At 35.0% G+C, this 17,947-nt stretch overlaps 1 protein-coding gene across 2 annotated transcripts in view; it reads left to right on the top strand.

Moving 5' to 3' along the window:
* The window catches only part of txndc16 (thioredoxin domain containing 16), a 169,205-nt gene that overhangs the window by 12,428 nt on the left and 138,830 nt on the right, over positions 1-17,947 (top strand). For both annotated transcript variants that reach the window (XM_039741384.1, XM_039741385.1), the window contains exons 6-10: positions 1,151-1,272; positions 10,555-10,645; positions 10,923-11,079; positions 12,424-12,590; positions 15,287-15,347. In XM_039741384.1, the coding sequence (XP_039597318.1) occupies positions 1,151-1,272; positions 10,555-10,645; positions 10,923-11,079; positions 12,424-12,590; positions 15,287-15,347 (598 nt within the window). The remainder of the gene's footprint in view (positions 1-1,150; positions 1,273-10,554; positions 10,646-10,922; positions 11,080-12,423; positions 12,591-15,286; positions 15,348-17,947) is intronic.

Raw genomic sequence — 17,947 nt, 5'->3', positions numbered from 1 at the left:
CCTGAGCCCGATTGGACATGCTTTTTTCAATTCCACTTGTTTCTGGGCTGATTATTACTTTCCTTATTTTCTGAATTTGAACCTAGGTTATTCTTTTTCTTTTTTGCATTTTTTTCTCTCCAATGCTTTTGAGTCTGTTTTCTTCGACCTGTTCTTTCTTCTTCGCTTGGTCGTCGACACTTCATCTATAACGTATTGTCCTTATACGCTTTATATGCGCTGAGAGCCCTGGATCTGTGTGTGCTCAAATCCTTTACACGACTGAGTGTTTTGCTGCCCGTGGTTTTATTTGATATCGGTTGTAAGTAGAGCGTGTCTTGCAAGAATCTCATGTTTTACGTCCCCGCAAGACGGTCCTGGGTCAATCTCTTTTGTCTCGCAGGTCTTTTAAGTGTCTTCCGTGATCTTAACGTGAAGATCGTGTCTCGTCTCCCTAGACTTTCTCTCCCAGGATTTTTTTTTATAATAGAGAGACCTTCCTGCTCTCACTTTGGATTGACATTTGTAGTGAAATGATGAAGAGTTTTTCGTCTATTTTTCCTTCCTTCTCTAATCATAGTTGAGTGTGTTTATGTCCACAGCTGTCTCCTACTGATAATGCCTTTCTTCCTGACTATTTTAATAATATAATCTCAGTTACTGTTTGGAAAACATTTGTAAGCTGAGAAGTCTTTATTACAGAATGTCACTCTAAACATTCCTCAACAGTCGTTTTTCAGTCAAAGAAAATGAATATTTTAAATTTAATAACCTCTGTTCTCTTCTGCATCCTTAAGGAGCCTTTTCTGTTTAAGGCCAGTTGCTATCCATTCACTTATCAATTACTAAAGACTGCAGGAGCTGAAGTCTATTAAGACAACTCTAAACTCAAGGGGAGAACCAACCCTAAACAAATTGTTAATCCATCACAGGGCATATTCTCATACACATACCTCCTCATTCACATATATGGTGCAGACGTAATTTAAAGTGTGTGTGTAATAACAGGTATCAGTACTTTTAATTTTTACATTGGCAGTAATTTCATTTTACCAATTATTTCTAAGTCTTTCTCAGATGAAGATTTTCTTTTTTGTCCTAAAAGTAGAAAAGTCTACTGAAGTGTGTGTGTTTTTTTTTTTTTTGTTTTTTTTTTACTTCTTAATTTTAGTGCTGTTCTCTTCAATGAAGTAAAGTATGTGCAAACACCTGGAGAGCTACAGAGCCTTACAAAGGCAGCAAAAGGCAGGACAGATGTGGTTTTTGCCCATGTACAGGCCCTAGGAATTCCAGGTTTGTGATTTGTTATTGTATTTTGCTATATCCAATCAGCACTGCTTGTTTGATCTTTAGTTTTTGTTTTTTGATTTTATTAAAATCACAGAACATTCCATACAAATAAATCAGTTTCTACAAACATAAGACCGAAAACAAATCAATCCCCACCCCTAAGAAAAAGAGCTAAGCCAGCAGAGTAAAACTTAAAGCTATTAAAAATAAGTAAGTAGATGAATTAATAAGCGAATAATGATAAATGGGGTGGCAGGATGGGGGGAGAGAATCTGCGTCCTCCGTACTTTAAAAGCTTATTCTAAAATGTTATTGATTAAATCCTGCCAGGTTTTGAAAAAGTTATGCACAGATCCTCTAAGTGAGAGTTAGATTTTTTCCAGTTACAAATAATATATAATATCAGTTACCCACTAACTTACAATAGGAGAATTAGGATTCTTCCAGTTGAGCAAGATAAGTCAACTAGCCAATAGTGCAGTAAAGGCAATTACAGTTTGTTTGTCCTTCTCCACTTTAAGCCCATCTTGGAGTACACCAAGCACAGCTGTTAATGGGTTAGGAGGGATTGTGACACCAAGGCTGTCTGAAAGGCATTTAAAGATTTTGGTCCAGAATAATGTTAAGTTGGTACAGGTCCAGAACATGTGGTCCAGTGAGGTTGATTGCAACATCCGCAGGTTGGATCTCGCCCTGGAAACATTTGGGACAATTTTAAGTGAGACAGATGTGCTTGATATATAATTTTGAGTTGAATAATTGTATGCTTTGCACAAAAGGCGCTCGAGTGGATTGTCTGCATTGCTACTTTCCACTCCTTTTCTGAAATATTGAGTTAGAAATCCTTTTCCTACTGTCCTCTTGGATCTTTGAAAGGGAGGGACTGTAAAATAGTTTTATATATTACAGAAATGCTGTCTGAGTCCTCAAGACTGATCAGTATTTTTCCCGGAAAATTTGCAAGGTTCTGTGTTACAAAGTTTCTGATTTGAAGGTTGTGAAAGAAATGTGTTGCTGGAAAGTTAAATTTGAAATGTAATTGTTCGTAGGATGCAAAGACGTTGTCTATGTACAGATCTCTAAGTGATTTAATCCCAAATATTTTCTAGACATTAAAAACTGTATATGTTTGAGGGTGGAAAAAGGTGGTTCTTGTGCAGAGGTGCCACAGTTAAAAGCTTATTTATCTTAAAATGCTTCCTACATTGGTTTCATATTCTGAGTGAGTGAAGCACAATTGGGTTGTTAGTATATTGGCGATAACATTTATTGGGGTATAAAGCAAGGAATGTAATGAAGTACTGCAGGATTTTATTTCAATTGCAGACCAAGCCTGTGTATGTTCATCTATTTGTGTCCATGTCCAAGTTTTTATAGCTTGTATATTTGCTGCCCAGGAATAAAATTGAATAAAAGGTAGGTAGAGCCATCCCACCTTCCGCTTTAGGTCTTTGTAGGGTCGCTCTTTGGATACATGGATGTTTTGAATTCGAATTTTGAATTTGAATAAAGTAGGTTCCAGTTATGACCGTTATGCGTAGAATTTCAAAATGAAACCTCCCTAACTTTTGTAAGTAAGCTGTAAGGAATGAGCCTTCCAAATTTAAGCCTTCCACCTACACGGGAAGTTGGAGAATTAGTGATGAGTCAGCCAGTGAGTGAGTGAGTCAGTGAGGGCTTTGCCTTTTAATAGTATAGATTAAACAGACATCGAAGATTGGAAGCTAAGTGCCGGCCATTAATAAATCCAGTTTGATCTTGTGATATTACTGAAGCCAGCACATTCTCCATCCTTCTGGCTAGGACTTTGGAGAGTATCTTAACATCATTATTCAGAAGTGAAATTTGTCTAAATGATGCACATTGTAATAAGTCCTTAATTTGTTTAGAAAAGATGGTGATTAATGCTTGGCGAAAAGTTTGAGGTAGAATTTTATTGTCTCTAACTTCTGTAAATGTTGCTAATAAGAGAGGAGCTAGCTGAGTGGAGAATTTCTTATAAAATTCAGCAGGGTAGCCATTGGGGCCTGCTGCTTTTCCCAGTCTGAAGTGACTTTATAGCATCTAGTAATTCTGATAGCGCCAGAGGTTTCTCCTGTTCCTCAGCACTGAGAGTATCTATTTGTGGTATCTGTAATGCATCCAGAAATGCATTAGATTGTGTCTTGTCTTCTTTAAACTCAGTAGACTATAAGGATTTATAATAGTCTCTAAATGTGTGCATTATGTTTTTATGGTCAATGATTTTGTCTCCGTTTGTGTTGGTGATTGCTGGGATTGCATTGCGAACTTCTTGCTTGTGGATTTGTTGAACTAAGATCTTATTAGTTTTCTCTCCATGTTCATAGTAATGATGGCTTGTTTTTAAAATGACTTGTTCATTTTCTTTAGTTGTCAAGAGGTTGAGTTCTGAATGCAGAGCCTACCTTTTCCTATGAAGAGTCTCACTTGGACACCTGGCATGTTCTTGGTCTATTCTAGTAATTTCGTTGATTAGCTCTGATACCTTCTTGGTTTCCAATTTATTTTTGTGGGAAAGATATGAAATAATCTGTCCTCTTAAGAATGCCTTCACGGTTTCCCAGAGTATTCCTGCAGAGACCTCTGAGGATGTATTTGTCTCTAGAAAAAAAGTTGATTTGTTTGGATATAAATTCTGTACAGTTTTCGTCTGCTAATAAAAGTTGGTTAAGACGCCATCTGCGAGATGAGAATGTGAGGCATAATGATTTTAGCTCCAAGATCAAAGGGGCATGGTCAGAAATAACAATAGTGTTGTACCTGCAAGATTTAATCGTAGACAAGAAATTGTTATCTACAAAGAAATAATTGATTCTTGAGTAGCAATGATGCACTGGTGATTAGAAGTAATATGTTCTTGAGTTTGGGTTTAGAAATCTCCATGGGTCTGATAAGTTGTGATCAGTTACAAACTGTGTAATTGTCTTTGCAGTGTTAGATGCCCTCACCCCTGTGACTGGAGACCTATGTAGGTCTGAATTTAAAACAGAATTAAAGTCCCAGCCATTATAATTTTATGAGTGTTTACCTTGGGAATGGATGCAAATATATTTTGCATGAATTCCCTATCATCCACATTGGGTGCATAAACATTTATCCAAATCACTTTACAGTTAGATAAATTACCCATGACAATCACATATCTCCCTTCAGGATTAGATATTGCTTCTGATATTACAAATGAGACTGTTCTATGTATAAGAATTCCCACACCTCTAGTTTTCTTTGTAAAGCTGGAATGGAATATTTGGCCAGTCTAGTCTTTTTGCAGCTGGAACTGATCCTTGCTTAATAAATGGGTGTCCTGTAAAAATACTGTTTTAGCATTTAGACCTGTTAAGCGAGAGAATACTTTCTCTTCAATTCGTGTTTCAAGCCTTTAACATTCCAGCTCACAAAGTTAACTCTCCCGTCATGGAGACATTGACTCTGAATTTCGATGTCATTTTGTAGTTTTAACTGATAATGAGACAGCTTTGACCTAAATTTCCAGTTTTCCCAGGAGTTATTGCCATGAAGCCTATTGTTACGTTGGCACTTATCATTATAAGGATTAAAAAGATAGATTAGATATAGTTTCTCTCTCTCTCTCCAAACCACTCCCAGCCCAACCCACCCCACCCCCTTTTTGTCTCTCCATTTGAGGCTGGACCACACTTCACAAAGTCCCAGTCCTCTGACATACCTAGAGACAGAGCAAGTCTAAAACAAAACAAGCTCCCCAGCAGTGGCATATGAGGATTAAAATTGAGATCTCTATTGCCAATACAGTCTTAAATACTATAAGTATAAAATATAGTCTTTAACAGTCTTGAAATAGTTACATACTAAACCCAGCAAATGGTGTTAAAAAGTAGCCCTGGATAAGAATAGCAAGTAATCTTTTTAGTTTTAAGGAAAGTGATAAAGACACCAAAGAAGGCAACAAAGATACATTAACTGCAACATGTTTGTTTGTAAACCGAAACATACAAATTATTGGAGACCCTTGGATAACATCCCACCATTGGGACTAGAACACAATTGTCATTAATAAGGAATGGAAAATTAAGTGAATAAGAATTTTACTTTTTAATTGTTTTTAGTAGTTATAGAGGTTAGTTCAAGGAACTTTAAAATGGCTATATCGGGAGGGAAAAAAACTATGAAAATGAGCATTGACCAAACAACTGACTTTATTTAGTAATACTAATGAGAAAGTTTATGTGCATTTCATCTCATCAGTCAGAATGTCATTATTACCTAGATGGAATGTTAAGTTACACTTCTTTTCATTTTATATTAAGGGGAAATTTTTGTTAAAATTTAACTTTAATCTATTTAACTTTATCCAGTTATACCAAGTAAACAGTGTTTGATCTGTAAACTAAGAGGTGCATTTTCTTGCTTAGCTTTTTGTAAACAGTCTTAGGCCAAAGCAATGATGTCTATCATAAGCAAATTGATTGTCATGAATGTATTCCCTGCACAGTTTTAAGGCTGCATCCTTTCTCTTTTTTGACTTAGACCAAAAGTAACATTTTAGCATATTTTTTTATTAACTGATCAGATGTTATTTTTGGGTTGTATCTCTTTGGACAAGTGAGCAATGCAGGTTGCACTATCAGGAACACACTATTTAAATGCTTGTTGCTTTGTGCTTATGCTTTAGGGATTTATTATTTTAATTTTTTGGTAATGTTTTTATGGTGATTTGAGTGAGGACATTTTCATTTTATGTGTTTGTTTTCCAGTGGTCATCCCCGTTTTCTGTAGTTGCCTATATGGGTACCGCCATTGGGTCTGTTTGCATATAAAACAATAAATACCTAATGCAATAGATCCAGCTTTCCTATCGGTTAACTTACACACCAAATACGCCTGAGTGTATTGCCATGCTTACATTTTCTGACTTCTTGAAATATAAATAGGATGCATTCCTAGGAAAATAATACACAGATTGCCTTCAATTCCACCCGGGGGAGTAAATGTTGACATTACTCAAAGTTATTGTCTGCTTTTTTATTTTTATTTTTTTTTTCATTTTTTCATTTTTATTACTATTTAATTTAATATTGTTTCTTTGTATCAGTATACTGCTGCTGGATTATGTGAATTTCCCCTTGGGATTAATAAAGTATCTAGATAGATAGATGCAAAAAAATGCATTTATTGAATAAAAAAAAAAAGCACAAATAGAAAGGCATGAAAACATCACAAAAAATAGGTTCCGTGGGTAGGCCATAAATCCAGGAATTACTATCCAGAGACTGTAACCTTTATTGAAGCAGGTGTCAAAAATTTAGGAAATACAGTAATTGGGAAAACAAAGAGAGAATGTATATAGAAATACAAATACAAAATCAATGTTGAAACTCTAGTTACTCTTAACTAAAATACATCCTGGGGTATTACCCCAGTTGCCTAATCAGGTGGCTTCACCTACTTTGTCTCAACATACAGGAGTAATAGAAGGTAAACCAAACTAAATCATAATATCTTAACACAAAATTTATAAAGAGTAAAAAAAATATTAGATACAGCATATAACCCAGACAAAGCAAAACCAGAGATAGAATTAGTAGTATTCATACATCCTTCTCTTTTCAAGACCCTCTTTAATCCTGTGCAGGGTTGTAGGTAAGCTGGAGTCTCTCCCAGCAAGCACAGGAAGCAGGGCAGGAACACTCCTTGGACAGGGCGCTTGTCCATTGTAGGGTAAACGCACACACATACACAGTCACGCAGTAGGGCCAGTTCATCATTGCAAATTGAACTAACCTGTATGTCCCTGCACTGTGGGAGTAAAAACTGGACAACATTATTAATAATGCAGTTAGCACATGTAAAGCCATGCAGAAAGAAGACTTGAACACCCGTCTTTTTACTACAAGACAGAAGCTCTACTGCACCCCTGTGATGCCCTTAATAATCTTTCCAGTAAGTAAAGTTAATCCCAATGTAGGATTATTTTACCAGCCTCACACTTTTTTTCTTCACACGAGAAAAACTTGCAAACTCCATGCAGTAAGCACTCTGATTTCCTTCCTATGAGTTTCACCAGAATTCATAACATACAAAATCAAATTCATGAAAAAATAAAAAAATTAAAGCCTGCACACATTACGCTGTCTCTAAATTTTAAATTTTTAACGTTTTTTTTTTTAGTCCAATATGACTTTGGAGAATTTTTACATCTGACAATAATGACCCTATAAACTTTTGTCATATTTGAACACTATGGCAGAAATCTGTTTTTTAAATCCGTATTTCTCTGTCTTTGATAATCCACAAAGAATTTACAAAGATTATCCTATTCTTCCTATTTCAGTGGAAAGGGTGGATTTCTGACCAGTTAAATCCCTTCCACTTGAGACAGGAAAAAGAAAAAAAAATGGGTCAAGGAAGGGAGAAAGAGCTAAAGTAACTTTACTGAATATAGATAGATAATGCTTTATTGGTTCTCAAAGCAAATTCCTTAAATATGACATGAGTGTAAAACCCAGAACTATAAACAGAAGGTAATAATAATGGTAAAATAGACTAATAATGTCCCTTTGCCAGGGTGTCTATTATAACTGGTTAAAGTGAAGATGAGCATGATGAGAGGAGGCATTATATAGTCTGATGGCTTCAGTCAGAACAGAGACCCATTAGCAGCTCTTAGTAAACCATAATGAAATGGGACCATGACTAAGACTGCTCCATGGCAACACATTGTGAAGAGGATTGACAGCATCAGTCATAAATGTCTTTGATTTTGCCTTCATCCTTATTTCTGCCATTGCCATTAGTTTATCCAGTAAAGCAAATGGCTTTTCTGATCAAAATATTCAGGTGTTGCTTCTTTAGTGGGTCATAGTATGGAACAAGACACTGACCAAAATTGATTATAACACGCATTGTAAATCACCTGAGTCTCCTCAGAAAAAAGAACCTGCTTTGTATTTTTTAAACAGAATAAAGTTTTGTAATGGTGACTTACTCTGTAATGATGCACTCCAGTGCAAGAAAAACAGTCTATCAGTACATTGATTGACATGGACAACATCAGAAGGTGGTAGTTACACAGTTTATAGTCTCTTGATCATAAATTATAGTTCACACTGAAGGGTGTGCATGATAGTGGGTTCCAGACAGTTGTAGGTATGTCTCCTGAGTTAACCGGTAGAAACAAGTGAACCCGAGAAGAAACTACTGTACCTTTACTATCCACCACTAGGCAGTCCATTAGTCACCCGAGGTACCTTACTTCACCTAAAGATACCAGATTCCCTGGGACTTGAGGATGTATTTTGTGACTTGGTCATGGCTGCAGCACCTAAAAGAGAATCAAGCCACAAGAGAAGTTCATAATGGTCATGCAATACCAAAGTGATCACTTTGAGTGAAGAGTTCACAAGGGTATAGAATTATTGGCAGAGAGGAATGTGAGAAGGTAGTGTTGTTGGGAATGCTGAGCATTCTTGAAGGTTGTGTGTGTGTCACTTCACTTGGTGTAAAATCAGTGGTGATGTAATAACCATTTTATTTTCTATTTACTTTTCATTTGGTGAAGTTTTAATTTTTAGGCTACTTGGAGCTCTTTCGAGTTCTTGTTTAATGAAGAGAATTCACTAGGAGGCCTTCTTTTACAAAGATACAAAGCAGCTTTTTCTTTTTTTTTTTCCAAGGCTACATATTTTTTGTTGTCCTTTGTTGTAATACAGAGGGTGGATAAAATAACACAGACAGTTAACAATATATTAATATCAAGCACCCAACAATAGTAGGACAACTCTTTGCTTTCGCTACAGCTTTAGGTCTTTCTCAGTGGTGATATGTAAGTATTTAATTGTGTAAAATGAGTGACTGCACAATTCTTAAAGACATATTTGATGAATGATGAAGACAGAAATCTATTTTGCACTCTGTGCTCCACAGCTTCCCACTAGAATTCAATTGTATTTATATCTGGTTACTGGGAAGTCATCTAAGGTTCATCCTGGTGTTCGTGAAGCATTAGTTGAATTAGTTTCATTTTGGAATAGGATAACATCATTAGGGAACAGTATTTGCTGAGGGGGGTGCACCTGGTCCTGTAACTCTTATATTCCTTGGATATTATACTATCATTCAGATCAATCAGAACTGTTGACCCCACAGGATAGTTCTATACTATTGTGCATCCTTCACCTTTCATAGTGGTTAGAAACAGACGTAGATTGAGAGCATCCTTTGACTTTCTGCAAATGTAAATGATGTAAAAATTTAGGATAACTACATATTGCTTTTTTCATTAATCATGAGTCCAGGTTTTCTATGCCTTACAGCAGGTAATACACCTTTTCCAGTTTTTTTTTCAGTTTTACATCTTCATTTACATAATCTTCAAGGACCGTTACGACATGATCTGACTGTCAGTTGTGTAGTGTAACATCCCCTGTGATAGCTGTTAGCCTTCTATACAGTTAGGCTCCTATGTACAGGAGAACTGACCACCAATGAGCACTCAGCTGTAGCTACAGTGTTTCAATGCAGATGCAAACAAAGAAGAAAAGTGGGTGTTTTTATGTCTCATGTTTGCAGTATAATAACAGCATGGAAAAAAGATGGAGCAAGAAAATATCTGGTAAAAATTAGTACTGCCATTGCCACTTTTGGGCAAGACATCAGTTGACTCTGAAAACGCACAAGATAATTTGGAAATTTGAAATGTTGGTGAAAAGTTATGAGACAGTTGTGTCATTTGTCAACCCCTGCAATTTATAGAACATTGAAAGAGTCAAATTAGAGAAAATTACTAGTCTTGTAATCTGACATCCTGATGTCAATAAGATCCAGCAACTTCTGTTACTAAGTCTGACATGCTTTCTGGCTCAAAATTGTTTAGTGTGCTGCCTAGCCTAAGTGCGATTCGACTTGTGACCACTCTCTTTGTTCATGTATGGCCTATATTGTTATTACTTTTAAGACTGTTTTCCATGACACATTAAATAACTTTTTTGTACAGTTTTTGGACAGATGTATGTGTGGTTTGAACATCTACTACTCTTTGGAAAGCTGTTGGTCACCTCCTATTACTTTGAATACTCACATTATCAAAGTGTTAATTTTCAGAGCTTTTTTTTTTTTTTTTTCGGCACATGCTGTGAATTTGACAATCATCCTAATATGACTCACCTTTGCAACCACAGATTTAACTGAGATTTTGTTACTTCAAAGTTAAACTTCTTTTTCACATGGTGTTTCTGTTCTTTTGACTGCAAATTTTAGCACTAATTGCATCTTAACTGTCTTTTACAGAGCATAGGGCTGTGATGGAAGCTGCATTTGTTTATGGAACTCGCTACCAGTTTGTGTTGAGCACCGGAGGGAGTGTCCTTAAGTTTTTGGGGTTAGTATTGGTTGCCCATTGATAAAATCCTAATTTGTTTTATTAATGCAGTTCCTTGTATATTATTGAAACTAAAATGAAAAATTGGTAATTGTTAGGCTATAATTTGAATTACAGGAAATTATTAATTATTAGCTTGACCAAGAAATGTTTATGCTTAATTTTTTTTTTAACTGCACTTATGATTTAATGTGAAATGGAAGGAATTACAATTCAATGCGTTTTGTGGATCAGTATTTATTTATTTCTTTATTTATTTGTTTATTTATTTATTTAGAGTCAAGGAACCAAGAAAGATGACTGCTGGACTCTGGTTTCTGCACTGTAAGATGGTACCAAAGAAATCTGAATCTTGTCGTTCTACCACACTAAGGAAATTAATGACTTCTCTGAATGTCTATATTTTTCTTAAACTCATGGACATGCCACTTGTGGTGAGAATGCTTTAATCATACAATACAAAATTGAAATGTACTTGTTAAACTTCCTTCATACTTGTAGCCTCCATGATGTTGAATCAGTCAGTTAATTTGGACATGGCTTTTATAAATGACCACACATGGTCATAACTAGTTTTATGTCCAATTTAAGATCATAAAAAAAAAATATATGTAGAAAAGCTAATATAATTTTGATGTGTTTTAGTTTGGTGTATACGTAAAATTTAGGGGAAAAATATTAATTTACTTGTTGTAAGCTAATGCCTGTTACCCTCTACCTGCAGTGAAAATGTTTGAACTTTAAGGATTTTAATGTTTGTTAGCCACCTCAATGTTAATTGATGGAATCTTTAAATAGCATATTGTTTTATCCTTAGTGTATATATAGTTTGCTCTGTAGATTTAATCCTTACAATTCATATGTTAACCCTTCTGTAGGTTTGTATGATATTGTGAATAGAGTGATTTCTGAAAAATGCCTTTTTTTTGTGGAACACAAAGGTACTAATGTTGGTCACTTGAATAGGGAGGAATGCGCCTATTACAGAGGTCTTCCCAGATTATCCATACATAAATTGCAGATAGTGTAAAATTCGGCCAGCCAGTTCTTGACTATTGCAAGGCTGTGATCCTGTGTTACCTTAGTTCTGCACCATTTTCTTTTTGTTCCTGTAAAGTGACATAAATAATTTAAAATGTTATCCTTGGCATATAAAATGCTTTACGATTTTCAGTCATGTATGTATTAGTCATTTTTGGTCTCAAATTTTGAAACTCGTGCCCGGGTGTTATTTGACATCTATACTTTTTAGAGGTGTTTACATTTTAATTTGAGCAAGCTTTTACACTTCCTTTATTTAGTTATCTTTTTTATTGCTTATTAAATGTACATTTTACCTTATTTATAGCGATTTACCTTAATAAATTGGTAATACTTTTTTATGTTTAGCACATTTAATGTGCAATAATGATGTAAAATGCCCCCTGCTTTTAGTGTAAAATACTGGGTTTTTTTTTTCAAACTATTGATGCAATAGCTTTTTCTTTAAACACTGTTACTTAGTTTACCTATGTTGTCCTAAAGCACTTTTTTTTTTTTGAGAAACGCATTTTGGAAATCTCCCTACATACAGTAGATACTTAAATGTATTTTAAAATTGTCTTCTGTATATACTTTCCCAAAATGTAAAAGACAGGAAAAAATAGTAGTAAATATTTGCTATTGAAATATGTTTCACTTACAAGGGAGATAATAATAGTTGTATAAAATGATGTCATTTTTTTTTCTTATATTTCTCTCTCTCTCTCTCTCTCTCTCTCTCTCTCTGCCCATGAAAGATGGAAGTATCCATGGATCCTGATGAAGTTGTCAAAGCTCACCAGCCCCTTCACTTTCCTTTGCTCTTTCTCTTTACTCACAGAGAAACACTTCAACTAGATAGGAATCTGGCTGAATCAGTAGCCTGGAAGCTCAGAGGGGATGCTTTAGTTGTGTTGGTAAACAGGTTAGCTGGCATTTTTCAGTTTCAGTGTATTTTTATATTTTAACTCTTCTCTTATAGAGGTTTATAGTTATAGGTTAGCAGAAAAGTTCAACATCTTTTTAGAACATTTATACAGATGCACACACTTTTATCAATGAACAGTAGCTGAGAGATTATTATGTTTTGTATTTGTACTAATATTTAATTTAGAAAACAACTAATACATGGAGTAAAAATAAGAACTGAATAGAAATAATATTAACAGGAGATGTTGCCTGTTGTCAATATAGAAGAGGAAAGCAAAAGTTCAAGCTAGCGGTGTTTCTAGAGAAAACCACCCCTGCAGTTCCAAGTTCCCAAGTCTGACTAGACCTAGTCTCATCTATAATTTCCTACAGTATTGTACAGCATATGTAGTATAATCACAAGATGAAAAAATGCTGTGTTTGTCTTTGCTGAAGCCAAAGAATCTGAACCTATTTGATGTAGTAGCATTGTCAAGGTACCTGTAAAAGTAAGAACCATTGTATTATACTAAGAAGAAGTAAGAAATGGGAACAGGTTAAACATGGTTTAATTTTCAGTAATTAACAATGGTATTGCAGTATGAACAGCCAAAAACTGATGGTTCATTGCTGATAGTAATAGGTAGATAACTAAAAAATTATAGAACCTTATATATTCATACAGATAATGTATTAATCCTCCATACTGTATGCATGCCTTCCTTTTGTCATTGCAATGTATATTTCTGAATTTAGGGTTTACTTTGTAAATTAACATAAGTTATTTGCAGGTTTTTAAATTAGAATGGAGATTTTGAAATTTCTCCTAAATCTAACTGGGAGGCAACACAAATACCTAACAACACCTTTTAGGTGGTCTACTTAATAGTTCTAGTAACATTTTGAATTGATTGAATGCTTGAAATAGAATATGAATAAAATAATGCAATACCAGTCTGCTTAATCCAACTGAGTGTCATCTTGTAATGCTTGCATATAAGCAAACTTAGAAACACTGGGCCCATGATGCCAATGAATTGCTGTGTTTGTTCATGCACACATTCACACTCTCACTTATGCAAGGCCAATTTAAAGTTTCCAGTTAACCATCATGTTTTTAGGGAAGCGAGAGGAAAACAAAAATGCTGGGAGGAGGACTCATTCAGACGTAGCGAAAATGTGCTAACACGGACATTGACCATGCCTGGGATGGGAACCTAGGGTGCTGTGAAGCACCAGTGCTAACCTCTGCACTACAACACTGTGAATGTAGTGATGCAATATTTTATTATACTTGAATAAATGCACAAACATTTCACTATCCTGTATAGTTGGAAAACACATTTATTTTTCTAAACTTCCTAGTTTAAAAAATACAATCCTGGATAGTGTTGTAATTTGGACTAAAAGTGAGCTCCAACTGAGAGAGTCAAACCCTTTAAAATCCAGGTGAACAATATCTTGTTACTTTCAGAAGGACTTCTGGTTTTATCACTTAATTAAATATATATATATATTTTTTTTTACCTAGTCTGAGAAACATCATTAAGCTAAATGAAAGAGTGCAGCTGTCCTCTACATGGTATAATACCATGCTTTCAAGTGGCATCTCCTAATGTCAGCATATACAGTGACCCCTGCTGGACTGCATAATTAATGTTCAATACGAATGATGTCCTCTTATAAATTTTCAACACTACTGACAGTGATATTAATTCTTGTGGAGGCATAAGAAATTACATTAAAAAAATAAATCAAGAGACTTTAATCATTGATCAGTTCTGAGTAAAGTTTATGGCAGACACACATTTAATGCACTTACCTAAAGTGTGCAAGCTATACATGAGTCTTCAGACTTTTTCCTGAATTGACTTTTATTGTTGTTTATCATAAAGTAATATCTTTAAAACACACAGCCAGGTTAATTATAGTCATGTGTGGTCTAAACCTATTGTCTGCTTCACAATGTTTTGACTTTTAAACTGATTCATGCAATCATTTTTAAAACACAAGCAAGAAAAATAATAAAAGTTGCATGGTACTTCACATATTAAAAGTCAATATAGAAGGCAATCCCATAAATCTGTCATTTCTCAACCTTTCCCACACTTTCAAGCCTATGTAATAAAATGCCTTGCTCAAAGTGTCAATTATACTGTATATTTAATTAAAAATAAGGCTGTTTTTATTCTGTGACATATGCAAAAACCAAAATGAAACAATTAAAATAGGTTGTATTAATTATTAATTACAGGGACCATGAAAAATGTATCTTTTGAAATCAGGATAAAGTATTATTATTTTTCGGTCCTGATTTCCTCAATGAAAGTTGACTAACAATTGTTAGGCATCAGGAGCAGTGTTCCTAAATGAGAATATACAGTATTAATAATAATAATAAGAATGGGAATTCAACCACATGTAGTTTTCAGTAATTAGGATAAAAGTGGCACTGAGGCACCAGTTGTTGGTTCATTGTTTTTCTTGTAGAAATTACTTCAAGAATTTGGAAAATATTTTTTTTTGCCTTATGAATTGATAATCATGTATTCTGAAACCTTTATAATGTCAGGCTTCTTTTGGTCTGTCTGTCTGATTGATATGCCACATTATTTATTTATTGGCACTAAAAGAGCAATTCAAAAAATTTAATCTAAATGTACAAACTTGTTGTACATATTTATTACTAATTCTACAATACCTTCATAACAGGGATGAGTCAAAAAGAAGACTCCCTGAAGATCATAATGCCGCCTTCATTCTTCCAGGTGAGGTGAGAATTGATTCTTTTTATATCTTTCTATATTTTTAATATTCTACAGACAGCAGCAAATTTAGGACACTAGGGAACTTTTTGTGATGGGAATTTACCTTGGTTACAGATCTTGCATTACTTAGACGATAGTATCTGCAATATCATTCTTTTTATTTACCATCTCTTAAAGAGCATCATTTAATTTCTGGTTGTGCATTTACTTATAAAACATAGTTTTATGATACTGTGCTAAGAGTGTAACAGTGCTAAAAGTACTCCTTAACTCAACTGTAACAACTTCTGTCACAATGGCAGCATATGTCTGCTCTCTAAATAATAGTGTCTGACTAAGTAAACTGTAAGGTGCATTAACCACACATTGCTCCCCTATCCTGTTTGAGATGCAGGGAGACAAAAAAAATGTGCATATTTTTAAGTCCTGGAATTCAGCCTTCGTTTGTGGACTCTGTACCACATTATTTGCAATTGTTTTTCATAATTGATCTCTGTGAGGTTTGGATGGCTCAGAAGACCAGGATACAAATCTTTTGTAATACAACTATGTCATTAGACCTAGTAAATCCTGATTTAGTCTCTAATTTTTTTTACTGTTACTGTGGCCAACATGTGATGGCCTCAATTTTGGGTATTTCTGGGTTTGCGTGTCCTTTATCTACCACACTACACCAAAATGTAATTTCATGGAATTAATGTGCAAGTCAGCTCCTTTAAGAATGCATCAGATTGTGGAAAATGGCCAGAACCCTGTGTAGGCTAAATGGAAAGACATGTTACTGCCAAGCTTCACTAGGGGTGCTGAATTTGTGTGTGTTTTTTTTTTTTTTTAACTTTGCAGACTTAACCAAAAGGATTTGCAGCTACCATTTTCTCACAACTGTAGTGCTTAGGCTTCAAAGCATAGCAAATGGGGTCAATGCCCACTTTATCTTACATCTTTGAATGGTTGTATAAAGAGATTAGGGCAACCACAGGACAAATCTTTCTGCTTTCATCATTTGTACAGCCTATTCTACTGAATTTTTCCCTAATTTTACCAATTTCACAGCCCTTCCCCATAATTAAAACAACCATGCTTTTTCTGTTTTCCTGGTTCGTAAGATATTTATAGAAATCTTTGAGCATGTACCACTGAAGTCACTCCATCATCTGGTTAGTATTTCCTTCTTTAATGCAGTACAGCCCATCGACAGGGTCTTACCAATATCATGGTTGGCTTTTAAAATGTCTCATTAGATAGAAACATGGCCATTACATGAACACACCCTCTGTGATACCACCCACATTGCAAGTATTTTTTGGGTTGCTTTTGCTGTAATCGGGGCTTTTGCAAACAGAGCTTATTGATAGACCAGTTGCTTTTGGATATGTATATTCTCTTACCAGTTGTTGTAGGACCTAATTTACACTTGGTTTATCCTCTGGACTTGAACATGTTACTTGCTATACCACTGTTACTTTTTCCTTTTATTTTTTTCTGCCGCTTTAAAGAAAACAAAAGAATAACAGTTTACAAGATTGGCACCCCAAGTTGGGGAAAAACCCTGTTTTATGGAAAATGTTGGGTTGTGGTAGTATGTAAACACACAACAAGCAACAACTAATACATTACATTACATTACTCATTGGTTGTACTGTAGTTCCAAGATGAAACTTGATGAAAGGAGTACCCTTAAAACATATTAGTTTAAAAAGTCACAGACATGCATATGCTGTAAAAATATTTAAAAATTAGCAAAAATTTGCAGAATAGTTTATTAAATGTTTTACCTAATGTTTTATAAGTTGAGAAGTAAATGGAACAGCTCGGCAGTAATATAATTGATCATCTTATTTAAGAATTTGAATAGAAAGAAATGAATGGTATTATTTAGATATATTTCACCAGTAACCCCAGGAAGCTGGATATGTGACAACAATTTAAAGGGCAGGTAGCAAAATAGATCCCACTAATTATAAACCAGTGTTTATTAACTGTGCTCCACGTAAGATTATGGAAACCACAATCAGAAGTAAACTTAAGACTACTTGTATGAAAGCAATTTTGTAAATCGCTTTAGAAGATGAAGATAATATCTAGCATATTCATCCATCATTCAACCCGCTATATCCTAACTACAGGGTCATGAGGGTCTGCTGGAGCCAATCCTAGCCAATACAGGGCGCAAGGCAGGAAACAAACCCCAGACAGGGAGCCAGCCCACCGCAGGGCACACATATACACACACACACACACACCCACACACCAAGCACACACTAGGGACAATTTAGGATTGCCAGTCCACCTAACCTGCATGTCTTTGGACTGGGAGGAAACTGGAGCACCCGGAGAAAACCCACATGCATACTCCATGCGAACCTGGGTCTCCTAACTGCGAGGCAGCAGCGCTACCACTGTGCCACCGTGCCACCCTCTAGCATATTTGTTTGGCTTGTTTAAACTTTCAACTGCAATAGTAGACATAAAAAAAATCTGGATTTAATTAGGCATTTAAAATTATTTTGATGTTCTACAAACTTTTGATAAAGTAATATTGTAAGTTGATGCATAAGAAATAAAGGGATAAAAGGAGAATGCTGCACTGTGAGAAAGTTCAGAA

The sequence above is a fragment of the Polypterus senegalus genome, chromosome 18 (assembly GCF_016835505.1).
Source record: "Polypterus senegalus isolate Bchr_013 chromosome 18, ASM1683550v1, whole genome shotgun sequence".
Classification (NCBI taxonomy): Eukaryota; Metazoa; Chordata; class Cladistia; order Polypteriformes; family Polypteridae; genus Polypterus; species Polypterus senegalus.
The sequence above is the reverse complement of the archived record's forward strand: the minus strand, read 5'-3'. Positions and strand labels throughout refer to the sequence as shown.